Source organism: Castor canadensis, chromosome 17, assembly GCF_047511655.1.
Source record: "Castor canadensis chromosome 17, mCasCan1.hap1v2, whole genome shotgun sequence".
Classification (NCBI taxonomy): domain Eukaryota; kingdom Metazoa; phylum Chordata; class Mammalia; order Rodentia; family Castoridae; genus Castor; species Castor canadensis.
The window spans coordinates 57,640,089-57,655,468 of NC_133402.1; the positions used below are offsets into that span (position 1 = coordinate 57,640,089).

The 15,380-nt window shown below is 35.2% G+C and overlaps 1 protein-coding gene and 1 pseudogene across 4 annotated transcripts in view; one reads left to right on the forward strand and one right to left on the reverse strand.

Moving 5' to 3' along the window:
• Stag1 (STAG1 cohesin complex component) overlaps positions 1 to 15,380 on the reverse strand; it is a 369,238-nt gene that overhangs the window by 177,808 nt on the left and 176,050 nt on the right. For all 4 annotated transcript variants that reach the window (XM_074059901.1, XM_074059900.1, XM_074059903.1 and 1 more), the window contains one exon: positions 1,834 to 1,910. In XM_074059901.1, the coding sequence (XP_073916002.1) occupies positions 1,834 to 1,910 (77 nt within the window). The remainder of the gene's footprint in view (positions 1 to 1,833; positions 1,911 to 15,380) is intronic.
• Positions 12,567 to 12,749, forward strand: LOC141418619 (cytochrome c oxidase subunit 7C, mitochondrial pseudogene; annotated as a pseudogene).

Here is a 15,380-nt window from a genome sequence, read left to right on the forward strand (position 1 = left end):
ACAACAAGATTATTTTTAGTATAAAGGAGCCCCATAGCTCTCAGAATCTGGAAGTTTTTTCAATTTTAAAAGTTAATATAGTACATATGCCTTATCACAACTCCATCAGTACCTATGGCAGCCTCCTGTAATCAAGAACATTAATATGTGCTACTAAAGATCTTGGAATGCCCCCCCAAGGGCCCATGTGTTAAAGGTTTGCTCCCCAGAGTGGCATTCTTAGGAGGTTGTAGAGCCTGTAAGAGTTGGAGTCTAGTGGGAGGTCTTTGGACCCCTCAACAGATGCAGGTCTCTTATGCTTTTCTCTCTTCTGCTCCCTGGCCATGAGATGAGCAGTTGTGTCAAGCAGTGATGCTATGATGTGCTCCCTCAGCTCAGGCCCAAAGTAAAAGGGAACAATAGGTCATGGATTGACACCCTCAAAAGTTAAAAATAAAGTTTTCCTGTTTTATAAGTTAATTATCTCAGACATTTGTTCCAGAAATCTGACAAACGTAGTATTTCAAATGTATCACAAATATTCACACTGACTGGGAAAAATTAAAACTGTAAATAACCCCATTTAAGTTAAATCCAGGTTTTGCCACCAAATAAACTGAAAACAAAATTCTTTAGAATTTCAGGTGTTTTGTGAATTTCAGAACTAAAAACAAGAAATTGTGGACATAAATATGTGTGAGTTGGCAATGCAAGGTTCTCCTCTACTGCCCATGGAATATGACTTAAAATAATCTGAAACCCACAAGCAGAATGTTTCTATAAAGGACAGTACAGTATTTTTGCTATGAGTTGTCACAGGGAAGATGAATAGCTGATTAAAAAACGAAAAGAAGTCCTTCAGGTTATATGTGTTTGAGTATGCTTGTAATGTAAACATATTACAATATAAATTACACATTGTAATATAAACACATGGTAAATACGTTTATATTATTTTATTCAAAAGAAAATTATTATTCTTTTAATAACAGTAATGATAGTAATGAAAAAAAGGTTAAGCCAATTCCCCAAAAGTCAATCTAGGTAAAAAAAAAAAGCAGCAATCTTTTAATGTTGAAAGTCAAGAAAAAGAAACATCTACCAGAAAACAGAAATCTGTTTAAATCACAAGGCAGAAGATTAAAACTGGAATTAGCTGGGGCCTAAAGCCAAGACATTAACTTAGTTCACCAGAAATATAATGTAGAAATAAAACTCTGCAAGTGTTTCAGTACTTATAGTATTTCAGTGCAAACAGAAAAGATACTTAACTTGTTGAAACCAGTAGAAACAAACAACAAAACAAACAAGTCTTCTAGATGGAAATAAGAATACTCAAACGTACAACATTACCAACAGAAGCTTAAGTTTCACAGATACAAACAACTCGAGGCTAGGAGGCTGGGCAGGCTATATGTCAAATAATTTTAGAAAATTCTGGGCTAAATAAAGTTAAGTAGGATTTTCTTCAATAGGATTAGAAAAAAATCTTAAGTAAGATGATATGTTTTAATAATTTATGTTAGTATAATATGCAACCTCACTCATACTTCTTTGATCTCCAAATCTTTTTTCCTTTAAAGCATTATACTAGGACCATAGCATTTCGTAGAACAGAAATATGGTGGGGCTGCATTTATAAAGTTGAGAATTTGAGAAGATCTTCAAACATGAATGTAAGGAATCAGCTATTACCTCCATAATATTAATTTCCTTGTCTTATCAATCATTGTTCAATGCTACCTGTCCACAAAATAACAAATTCCCCCAGACTATTAATTTACTGAAATGAGCAACATATTATCCATTTAAAAGCTTAAGTAGGCAATTTGTATAAATACTAGAATGCTATACCTCATCAAATTCTTCAGTCATTTTTCTGATGATTTCTGCATTCTGCATATTTCGAAACATCTCTATTCTTACAGTACCTGCAAAAACAACAGATTTTATAGTTAATTTTTGTCTCATGCTAAACAATAAATTTAATCTCACCACTGTTTGAAAAGTTATGAAACTTCTTGGGCTTCTCTTTCCTTCTCAAAGTTTTATTCTAAAGGAACTTTAGTGTTCTTTAAATATCAAAAACAAAGAAACAAAAAAACCTGACTATTCCATGAATTAGACAAAAGCAGAAAAGTGTTGACGGAGAAAGCAAAGACATAAAACACGGAATTTATATTACAAGAAGAGTCCTAAAAACTTATTTAAATATATACTAGTGGTACCTATACATATAGCTAGCTGCCTTTTGTCAGAAATCTCCAAGTAAACAGTTGGAGGTAGGACTCAAATGGCCCCACTTAGCAAGCATGAGGCCATGAGTTCAAACCTCAATACCACAAAAATAAATATAGTAAATCTCTTATATGGCTATACCCATCATTCTTTATCATCAGAATATTCTTCTGTAAATTAAAACAAAATGCCCCTTGATCTAAATCTGCTTTCTCTTAATATAAAAAGTGGCTAAGTTGTACATAATTATCAAAAATCAATGAAAAACTAAACTATTTCATCTCAAACTTTTGTACTACTTCTGTCTTAGTTTACTTTTTTATCTAACTATTGTTATGAAAACTAAAGAGGTTTATATTTAAAAGTTATATTAAAAATCAGCATAATTAAAATAAAAGCTGAAATAAAGTTCAAAATGAACCCTAGCTATAATCTCGGTCACCTATATAAATATAACATTTAAGATTTTAAAAATCACAATGTTAAGACTGAGTCAGTGAGAAAATAGTTATAACCTCTGACAAACTCCCTGCCAGAAATTATAACTCCACCTGAAATCACATTAGGAGTGTAAGAAGGAAAGAGTCTTTGAAATGTTATATGCCTGCCCAGGAAAGAGCATAGAACAACAGAATGGAGTCTTCATGCAGACTCACAACAAAAACATTTGCACATTAAATTTAATTTGACTTAATATTATTAATTTGTAAAACTGGAAAAATGATATTGTTCTATCTTACAATCAGAACCATTGTCAAGCACATTTTAACCACTTGCTATGTAGCTCTATCCTTCATTCTCAGCATGGTTGAATATATTAAGGACCACCAACAGGTATACCATATATCTAAGTACAAAGATGACATGATCTGAGTTAGGAATTGGGGAAAAAGGAAAAATACTTTTAAAGATTTTCTTTCAAACCTGCAACTTCTTCAACAAAATGGGGAAATTCTGTATTGTGATTTTCTCTTTTTACTGATTAGAACAGTACTAAAGACAGGTAGTTTATGCACTGTCATGCAGCCCCTCCCCCAATAGTTTAAATAAATAGAAAAAAATGAGTTAAATTGCTAACTACCATAAACAAAAGTTAACCTTCTATCAGACATTCCTAAAATTATTCAACTTAAATGAACTGTACTTGAGGCCAAGCTCAAAAGGCCAAAGTGGAACTTAGACCTAAAATGATGATGGGATATGAATGTATATCGGGGGAGATTTGAGGGAGAGGAAAAAAAGGAAAGGATACTGGGGGTGTGGGGCGGGGGTTAAGAGGAATGGAAGTATGCTGCATATATGCATATGAAAACAGCATAATGGAACCCACAAACCACTGTTTGAAAGAGCGGGTAAAAAAGGGGTGGGGGGAATGGGAATATAATGGAGGGAGTAAACTACTATGCATGTATGGAATTGTCACAATGCAACCTCCTCATATTACTAATGTATGATTAAAAAAAGAAATAAAAAAGAGGGAGGAGAGAGGTTAAGAAAGTGTAATGTCAGTGGTGTAAATTTAATTGAAGTACATTATATGCATATGAGTATAAAAATGAAGCACTTTGTACATTTCATGCTACTAAAATTTTAATATTTTCAAATCTATATTTGTGCTATATAGTAAATTATATATGATCAAAGTAATCAACTATTTTATCACCTATTTGAGAATGTGCCTTTCCATGACTGTTTTCCATTCATCTCTCCCTAGAATTTATTGGAATAAGTTACTAGTTTATCTTACATTACAAAAACCTGGGTAAAATATTTCATTTTCTCAAGAATTTTCACTTTTCCAAAGCTGGATACACGTAATTATCATTTCAAAGATTTTTGGGTTTTGCTGGTACTGGGATTTGAACTCAGGGCTGTGTGCTTGCTAGGCAGGTGCCCTACGATTTGAGCCACTCCCCTAGACTCATTTCAAAGATTTTGACTTTGTGTGTGTGTGTGTGGTACAGGGGTTTTTGAATAGCTTTGTAGGTGCTCTGCCACTTGAGCCATGCCTCTATCCAGACAACTCTTATTTTAAAGTCTTTGGTAGCACACTCCAAGAAGCTCCCCCTCTTCTAACAAGCCAACCTCGTACTACTTATGCCCTTACGTGACCTATGAATTATGGGCTGAATTTGATGACTAACAATTAAGCTTTGGAGAAAGTGACTGTGTGTGATTCTGAACCTAGAACATAAAAGTAGTGTGATATTACTCTTTTAGAGCTCTGGAGGAAGCCAAATCATAAGCAATACAAAAACACCCCATAGAGGACCATGTGGTCAAGGAACTGATGACTCCCTTAAAAGTTCTCCCCTACACAAGTTTTAAGATGACTGCAGATCTGGACACAAATTGACTACAACTTTTTGAGACTTAGAAAGCTAGGTCTCCCCACATAGGCTGCTCACAAATTCTTAACCCAGAGGGACAAGGAGAGTAACAAACAGCTGATGCTGTTTGAAGTCATTACAGTATTGTCAAACAGCAACAGACAATACAGATTAAGAATTTCATTAATAATTTCCAGAGAAATTCACAATATAAAAGAATTTTGAGCTGGGCAACAGTGGCTCATGCCTGTAATCCTACCTACTCATGAGGCAGAGATCAGGAGGACTGTGGCTGGAAGCCAGCCTGGGCAAGTAATTCTGCGAGACCCTATCTCGAAAAAACCCTTCACAAAAAAGGTATGGTGGAGTGACTCAAGGTGTAGGCCCTGAGTTGAAGAAGCCCCAATACTGCAAAAAAAAAAGAAAAAAGAAAAAAAGAATTTTGAATTTTAAAAAAATTTTGAAAGAAAAGAACAATGGTACAAACACAATTTCAGAGAAAATATTCATAAATGATTCAGAGATCTACTCCTAGGTATTTATCAAGAGAAATGCAAACATATTGATGGGAAGAAAGACTTGTATATGAATATTCACAGCATATTTATTCAAATTAGCTCTCACCTACGGAAACCAGAAGCATAAATATTCAACAGAAGAATTAACAACTTATGAACTAATACTCTGCAATAAAAGGAAGCTAATGATATGCAAAATAACAGTGATTTTTTCCACATGAGGCTGAGAAAAAGCCCTAAAAAAGAAAGCTTCTGTGATACCATTTACATAAAGCTCTAGAACAAGAAAAACAATCTTTAGCGGTAGAAAGTAAATAATAATGCCCAGGATACTGATATGGGCAGTGTTTGTAGATGAAGTGGGGGAGTGAAGATTTGCAATAAAATGGCAGAACCTGGTAGAGAAATGGCAACATTTCATATTTTTATTTCAGAATACATAGTTATATACATTTGCCAAAAGTCAAACTGGAGGATCCAAAATGGTGACTGGGATGCAGATGCACACTGCGTGAGCTCCATGAATCAGAAACCTTGCTGAGATATTGGAGACACACTTGGCTGAGGTAAAGCATCAGGGAGAGCTGAAACTTCAGCACCCTGAAACCCTAGCCTGTGGAAAGCTTCTCAATGCCACCACACACTGAAAGAACAGGCAGGCCACTACCCCCATGTCAATGCCACCTGCAAACTGGGCCTCCATCCCCCAGGCCCACCCATCCGGCTGCCAGCTCAAAACATACTAGGGAGACCTTCAGCATACCAAAGACAATACTTTCCTACAGGAGCCACACTTGACAAAAAAAAAGAAGAAGAAGAAACAAAACTCTGAAACCCTGAACCCCCAGCCCATAAAAAGCTTCTCTACACCACATTACCTGAGAAAACAGGAGGGCTCCAGCACCCCAGATGCCAGCTCCAGCACCACAGATGCCGGCTCCAACCTACCTAGGAGACGCAGACAAACAGAACTGGATGCTAAAGGAGTAACACCAGAACTACTAACACTGAAATTCTACTGTTCCTGAACAGGGAAATTTTATTTTTTATTTTTCTTTTCTTTCAGTGTTTTTTGTCTTGTTCATTGTTTGACTGTCCACCATCTCTCCCTCTTGATTTCTTTGGTTCTCCATTTTTTTTCTTTCCTTTTCTTTTTTCTCTTTCTTTTTGATTTTGTTAGTTTTACTACTGTAAGTTAGCTAATACTAAATTACACATAAACCAGGGACAGAAACAGTGCCAAGTAGAATGATGGGAAGACAAAAAAAGGAATGGAAACCATTCTCCCCCCAAATAAATCAGTACAGAACAGAGAAATGAAGAAAATGGATACCCAGATCCAGATCCCAACAAAACAAAGTTAACTATACCACGGAACCCAACAAAGCCCACAAGAACATCCTCAAAAAAGAAATTCTGCAAGTAATCAATGAGAATTTCATAGACATGTTACTAGACGTGGTCAACCAAAATGTACAGGAGGCACTCAAGAAATTCCAAGACAACAAAAATAAAGAATACAAGAAAACATAAAAACAAATAGATGAAATCATGGCAGCCCTAAATAAACACCAAAGTGAAACAGAGAACACTGTAAATAGAGAGATAAATGAATTAAAGATGAAAATAGACATTACTAAAGGGGAAATGACCAATGACATGGAAAACCTCAGATAAAAGAATTAAACAGAAATAAAAAACACAATGGAAGGCCACTCCAGCAGACTAGAAAAGCAGAAGACAGAATCTCAGAACTTGATGATAAAATGGAAATTAAAGGAAAAACTGAAGAGCTATTAGTCAAACAACTCAAGACCTGTGAAAGGAATATGCAAGATCTCACAGACTCTACCAAAAGACCAAATCTGAGAATCATGGGCACTGAAGAAGGAGAAGAGGTGCAAGCAAAAGGGATTCGTAATATAGTCAACAAAATAATAACAGAAAATTTCCCAAACCTAGAGAAACCTATGTCTATTCAGGTACAGGAAGCCTCCAGGACACCAAACAGACATGATCAAAAGAGAACTACCCCACAGCGTATTATCATTAAAACAACAAGCACAGATGATAAAGAAAGAATATTGAAGGCTGTAAGAGAGAAAAAGCTAATAACATACAAAAGAAAACCCATCAAAATCACAGCAGATTTGTCAACGGAAACCTTAAAAGCAAGAAGAACAAGGAGTGAGGTCTTCTGGGCACTGAATGAAAATAACATCAACCCTAGGATACTCTCTAACCAGTAAAACTATCATTCAAAATAGATAGAGCAACAAAAGTCTTCCAATATAAGCAGAAACTAAAACAATATATGACCACCAAGCTACCACTACAAAAGATTCTTCAAGGAATTCTGTACACAAAGTGAAAGCAAACAAAACCATGAAAGGGTAGGCAGTACAAAACCATGGGAGAAGAAAAGGCAAGAAAGAAAAGAGTAACACTGATTCAATTCAGCCACACACAATCAAACCTTAAACAACAAAGACAACTAAATGACAGGAATCACCACATACCTATCAGTACTAACACTGAATGTTAATGGACTTAATTCCCCCATCAAGACACAGCTTGGCAAACTGGATTAAAAAGGAAGATCCAACAATCTGCTGTTTACAGGAGACCCATCTCATTGACAGAAACAAACACTGGCTGAGGGTGAAAGGCTGGAAGAAGATTTACCAAGCCAATGGCCACCGAAAACAGGCAGGGTAGCAATATTTATCTTGGACAAAGTAGACTTCAAACTTACATTGATCAAACGAGATAAAGAAGGACACTCCATACTAATAAAAGGGGAAATAGACCAAAAGGAAATAACAATTATCAACCTATATGCACCCAACGTCAATGCACCCAATTTCATAAAACATACCCTGAAGGACCTAAAAACATATATAGATTCCAACACAGTGGTAGGGAGACTTTAATACCTCTCTGTCACCAATAGACAGATCATCCAAAAAAGAAAAAAAAAAATCAGTAAAGAAATTCTAGAACTAAATCACACCATAGATCAAACGGACTTAGCTGATGTTTACAGAATATTTCATCCAACTGCTGCACAATATACAATCTTCTCAGCAGCTCATGGAACCTTCTCCAAAACTGGTATCTTAGGGCACAAAGCAAGTTTCAGCAAATATAAGAAAACAGAAATAATCCCATGCATTCTATCTGATCATAATGCATTAAAACTAGAAATCAACAACAAAAACAACAGTGAAAACCACTGAAACAATTGGAAGATGAACAACACATTGCTCAATGATCAATGGGTCACTGATGAAATAAAAGAGGAAATTAAAAGGTTCCTGGAAGTTAATGAAAATGAAAACACAACCTACCAGAACCTGTGGGACACAGCAAAGGCAGTCCTAAGAGGAAAGTTTATAGCTATGAGTGCATATATTAAAAGGTCAGAAAGATCTCAAATCAATGATCTAATGCTACATCTCAAACTCTTAGAAAAACAGGAACAATCAAATCCCAAAACAAGCAGAAGGAGAGAAATAATAAAAATAAGGCCTGAAATCAATGAAATAAGAAAAAAACAAACATACAAAGAATCAATGAAACAAAAAGCTGGTTCATTGAAAAATTAAGTAAGATTCACAGACCCCTGGAAAACCTCACTAAAATGAGGACAGAAAAAAGTCAGAAATGCAAAAGGAGAGGTAAACACCACGGAAATCCAGGAATTCATCAGAACATCATTCTGAGTGAGGTAAGGCAGGCTCAGAAGAACAAAAATCGTATGTTACTTGAGATCTAGGGCAAATACAGCAATGTTGTTGCACTTGGGTCACATGACAAGAGGAAAGCACATACGGGAGGTATGGGGAAAGGTAGAAAACCCAAATCATGGGAAAGTGTTTGATGTCCCCATTTCAGAGGAACGAATACAGAAACCTTAAAGCAACATAGGTCAACATGAGAAGGGGATCAGGAACCAGTGTAAAGATCAGTTAGAGATGAATCAACTTGGGATGTAACATATTTGTACATGAAGCAATGCTAGGAATCTCTCTGTACAGCTATCCTTAACTCAACTAGCAAAAATGCTTTGTATTTCTTATTATGTTTATGTCTTCTCTTCAACAAAATCAGAGGTAAGGGCAGAACAGTTTCTGCCTGAAAGCAAGGGGGATTGGGGGAGAGAGGGTGGGGGCATTGGGCAGGTGGGAGAAGTGACCCAAACAATGTATGCACATGAGAATAAATGAATAAGAAAAACGTCAATCTGTACATTACAATGTGAATTTTTAAATAAATTATATCCTGGCAAAAGCAGATTTAAAAAAAAATGCATGAATGTGAACAATGCTAAACCTACTATTTCAGAAGATACTTTTAGTTTGTTATTGAGACAGGGTCTCACTATGTAGCCGAGACTGACCTTAAATTAAAATTCTCTTATCCCTGCTTCGTGAATACTAGAATTACAAGCAGAGTAAGATACTTTCCATTATAAATAATGTCGAACTCTACTTCCATGACTGATAATAGCATTTTTCATAGAAAATAGTCTTAACTATATGTTCAATGGACTAGTTATGCTACTTCATAAAGGAAGGACTATCCCTGCATAAATTTAATTTAATAAAATGAAGGAACAAAGCAGTAATACTGAAAGCAATATAAAAACCCAACTTCACGCTTCATATCTTTAAAGGTGACTACTATATACACATATGCATTACTAATAAAATAAAATCAGATACCAGAAGCCATAATTTGAAAATAAAGAGAAACTTGATGCTGAGATTTAAAAAAAAAAAAAAAGGGAAGGGGGCAATCCATGTTCACACACACATAGACTACATTTCAACAACTAGCCCAATGACTTACTTTCTAACTCTTCATTCTTTTCAAATTAGATCCCACAGCCCTAATGAAACTACTTCCCAATACCAGTTACCTCCTTGTTACTACAATAAGTAGTTTTCCCTTAGTAATACTGTATTTATTCTATTTAAATCATTTTTTCATTATATTTCTTTCTATAGCATCATATCCATATACTGTATTCTATGACCATTTATTTTGATATCTTTCACTTCAGTGACTTATCTGAACAGATTTAGGTAATTTTCCAAGTTCTAACTAACATATTCTTCATCTCATTTTTACATTTTGTAAAGTAGAAATATTATCCTATATTCATCATCTATGTCCTTCATAAAAGAAAAGTACAGTGGACACCACCACTTACTAAACTTAACATGACTGCATTTATTATTATTATTAATTCCACACTGTGAATTCTTTCTCTATTAAGTTTCCTTTGAAAAAGAGAAAAAAAAATATCTCTATAAAATAAGACTAGTACTCAAAGAGGTAACCTTGGTTTAACTTATTATTTTGGGTTCTTAAAGATACATATACCTGCCAAGCCTACTGATATGTGCCTGAAATCCTAATACTCAGGAGACAGATGAGGCAGGAGAGTTTCTGAGTTCAAGGCCAGCCTGGGCTATATAGTGAGAATTAAAATATATATATTTTTTTTTTCTAATAGAAATTTAATCTAAGATTATTAATAAAGACAAATACCTGAAATAATCTATATTCAACAAGACATAAATAACTGAAAAAATGGGAAAAATACACATTATCTTCTACTCCCTTAAAACATTAAGAAGTTAACAATGTGAATCCTGAAAATTATCAACATATAAAACTGAGGTAAAAACACAAGATTGTTTTACTAAGCTTCCCTCATGAGATATTTCTAACAAAGGAAGAATTCTGAAATTGCCATTTCTAGCTGTGAGTAATTCCAGAATTAGTAGTAACATCAGAAAGGTACCAAGAAGTTTGTAAGAATTCAGGCCAAGTATGGTGGCCTGCAATCCCAACACTCATAGGCAGATGCGGGAGGATCTTGAGTTTTAGACTGTGTGGGACTACATAGCAAATTTCAGGCCAATCTGAGTTACATTGTGAGACCCTGTGTAAATAAAAAGATAAATAAAAAGTTCTTATTTAAATATTGTTAAATTGCTGGTGAAAGCATAATTGGATACAACCTCTGTGGTATGCAATTTTGCAAATATTACCAAAATTACAAAGGTACATATTCTTTGACTCTGAGATTTTACTTATACCAAACCATTCATAAACTAATACATGTACAAAATAAAGAATGTACAGGTTATTCCCTAAATCACTGTACTAGCAAAAATTTAAAAAACAAAAACCTAATATGGCCACAAATAAGAATTTTGCCAGGCACTTATATGCTTTTTGGAAATATTTTAGTATATCCACAATCAAATAAATTTCATTCTTTTTTATGTGTGGATAAGTATGTGATTAAATAAAAGTCATAATGATGATGGTAGTGGTAGAAGGAGTCAACATTTGTATGCTTATTATTTGCTATTAAGTAGTTAATGTTAAGGTTTTTGATCTTACAAACAACCCTATGAAGAATAAAGGATTATTTCTCTCAATTTACAGATGAGAAAACTGAGGCTTCAGCTTCTAAAGTTTTAGCAACTTGCAAAACTCAGTTTGATATTAGTTGATCTACAGTTTACAAAAAGCAGATAGACTCCAATTAACCATTACTTGCTATCTACTGTCAAAGACAACATAATGAATGGAACTACTAAACTGGAAATGTAGCTCAGTGGCTTAGTGTGTGCCTAGCCCTGGGTTTGATTCCAGTACCACAAAAATATACTTAAAAATAATACAAAAAAAACACTTAAAAACAAACTTAAAAATAAAAAAAAAATGGAGCTGTCAAAACACAAGAAAGGTGTCTATGACTGATATGGAAGCATGTGCAGAAAATAACCACAGAAAACAATGAAATACATTTGGCTGTGCATGCATTAAAATATTTCTGAAAAGTATACAGGTACCTGTCAAAACTGGCTGCCTAAGGAAAATAAGTTTATGGTTGAAGTTTGAATGAAGATGCAAGCCACAGAAGCTCGAGAATGCTAAAAAAGAGCTTCATAAGAGTTTTTGGTAGTAGCTCAGAAATCTATGATGCTGATAGGAAATGTAAAGAGTAAAGACTGAGCTCATAAAGTTTCATATGGAAACAAGACTTTATTAGAAATCAGAATAAAGGCCATTCATGTTTCATTGTGGCAAAGAACTTCTCTACATTTTGTCCTCTGCGATTTTGTGGAAAGCTGAATTTAAAGGTGACACACTAATCAATCTGATGGAGGAAATTTTAAACCAACATGCAGGATTTACTTGGGTATTGTTCACTGCTTTTACCCAAATTTACAATGAGTATTGGGAGCAAAAAGAGGAGAAAGACTTTAAAACTTTGCAGTTTGGTCAGAAAAATCCATATAGTGGATAAGGAAGGCATGGCTTCAGAAGAGAACAGCATCATAAAAAAGCAGCTTGTGCGCCCTTTCGATTGTTGCGCTGAGGAACAGGTCATGAGGCAAGGAAGACTTGGTGTATTGTGGCCTTTTCTTCTGTCTGTCATCTCTGTGCTTTTTGCCCAGCTGCCAATAGTACCATGTTGAGGCAGAGCACCTGGAAATTCACAACCTCTATGGTCAGTTGGAGCTACTATGAAGGCCCCAGAAAGAATATTTTCATTTTCAGTGGAAAAACAGTGGCACTACTTATTCTGATGACCTTGTACTTTGGATCTGGATTTGCTGCAACTTTCTTTACAGTAAGACACCAAACTGCTTAAGAAATAAGGGTATTTAAGTTTATCAAGTTAATAAATATGAAGAATGTTTTATAAGGGCAGTCTCTTTGGAAAATGGATCAAACTCTTAAAGTCACAGCATATTAGACACGTTTGTAAATAAACTCATGGCAAAATAAGAAGAGTAAGAGGAGAAGAGGGGAGTAGAGGAGTAAGAAGGGGAGGAGGAGGTGGAGAGAAGGAGGAGGAAGAGGGAGGGGAGTAGAAGCAGCAGCAAAGTATTTTGCACCAGAACAACAAGCAAGATACCAACCCAAGAGAGGTAGGTAGACTGCAAACACCAATCTGAAGGGGAAGGGGTTCTTACTGGGTGGGTGCTCTACCACTTGAACCACACCCCAGCCTTGTTCTGTCAATTTTGGAATCAAGCTATTAGAAGTTCAACTCTTACTCATGCATGTTTCCAGGTTAAAATACTGTTTGGAGAATCAGACCTATCACCTTTTTTTATTCCAGAATCAGGGAAACTCATTCCAGCAGTTTTCCCATAGCTCAGACCTAAAGCCTCCACCTGTAGAATAAAGTAGGCCCAAATACTAAACACCCTTTACCCTTATCCAAAATGCCTCGTACGGATAAGTGAAGGGAATGAAGAACTAATCACCAAAGTAGAAGGAACAAGCACAACGCCTCATTCACATTACCTAGAAAACTATCTCAACTTGTCCTCCTCACCCATTTTCAGTTCTCATTCTCCTCTACTCTATGCCAGCCAGACCAGAAACATTAGTTTTCACTGTATCCTTCCAGGTAGACACAAAAGTACAAGTAGGTGCAAGCAGAGAGAGAAAAGTAGGTAAAAGATTAAAAGCAGACAGAATTTTACTCATCAACAGAACAACTTATTTCAGTTACCCAAATACAACAAACAATGTTTTAATTTTATTGCTTTTATGACAAAACATGGTTCACTGAGAATTACCGAAGCCTGGGTGTGGTTGAAACACATTAACGTTCCCTATTACTCTTAGCAAAAAGTCTTCCAAATTGTAGATACTTTTCACGCTACTGTTTCAAGTATGAATCAGTTTTTTATTTTAAAACTTTTCTTTTTAAAGGTGAAAACTGCAGACTCTTAATAAATAACATCTAATGTTGTTATATACCAGTGATACTACAAACATATGACAGGAAAATTTTTTGGTAGTATCACTTTTTATTTCATAGAGGCAGGCTATAAATCTAAATAAAATGAGAAAGTCTGCAAATAAACATGCATGAATTAACAGAGAAAACCTAAGCCAGGAAAAGAGAGGTCCTGCAGAGGGTACTAAAATTAAGAACGATTCACTAGAGAAACATCTGCATACAAGAAATGCAGGACTTAACAGCTACCTAGTAATGCAGTAACTGTTAGTAATAGTTCTATCTCAAGATGTGAGAAGGAGAACTGGAGGAAAGGTACAGAAAGCAACACATACTTTGGCTGTCTTTCTCTTTTTCTTGGTGGCACAGGGGTTTGAATCAGGGCCTCACAGTAGGCAGGTGCTTGTACTGCTTGAGCAACTCCACCGACCCTGTATGTATACTGACTACCTTTCAATACATACAGACAGTGACAATGTATAATGAATCTGCATTATGCTTTTTCCATGAATCTGTTTTGTTTTTCCAATTTTGTTTTTGAAATAGAGTCTCATTAACTTTACCTGGGCTATCCTCAAACTTTGGATTCTCCTGCCTCTGCCTCCCATGTATTTGGGATTACAGGCATAAACCACAATGCTAGCCACCTTTTATTATTTTTTGGTGGCACCGGGATTTGAACTCAGGGCCTCATACTTGCTAAGCTGGTTGCTTTTTAATAGCCATTTCAAGCTTAATCTTAAGTATTCTGGGATGCATGGAATCTGCCTGGGTAGTACATGTGAAATTGGGGGGAAATTACTGTACAAGTCATTATAAAGACTTTTTAAAAAACTTACAAATCTCTAAGGATTCCTTAAAAATCAAAGTTGTCATGATTACATCTCCAATGAGTCTGTCTCTAGATGGCAATCTGTACTTACAAAAAAAAAAAAAAGCCTATTTGTTCTCTTGTAAAAAAAATAAGTGATATATAAAACTAAATGCTCAAAGAAGAAAAAATCACATATTGGCAAATATGTATCTATTAATGAGCCTTTCAAGATTGCATGGGGACAATTCCATCTACATTAAGACCAGATAAATTTACTAAATATTATCATATCAAAATTTGGAACATTTTTGAGCCATGATAGCATAGAGCAGGGCCAAATGTAAGCAATGTCCTAGAGCTACTAACTTTCAAAGACCTTCAAAGTATTTTTACTAAATCTACAAGAATTATTAAAATAACCTTTTCATTGTTTATGCTGTTTACATAAGATAAGAATCACCAAAACTGGTGTTGAGAAAACAAATATACTTTTTAAAATATTTACAATATTTGCCTACTACCTCTGCTGTATTACTAATATAACTTAAGACATGCACGATTTCTTATTCTGTGGCACATGGATTCTTAAGTATGAAACTTTAAAAAATTGTCTGGCAAGGTAAGATTGTGTAGACACTTTTTTGCCCAGCATGCATGACGACATGAGTACAATCTCCAGTAAGGGGGTGAGGGTGCACTGGAGGGAGACACAC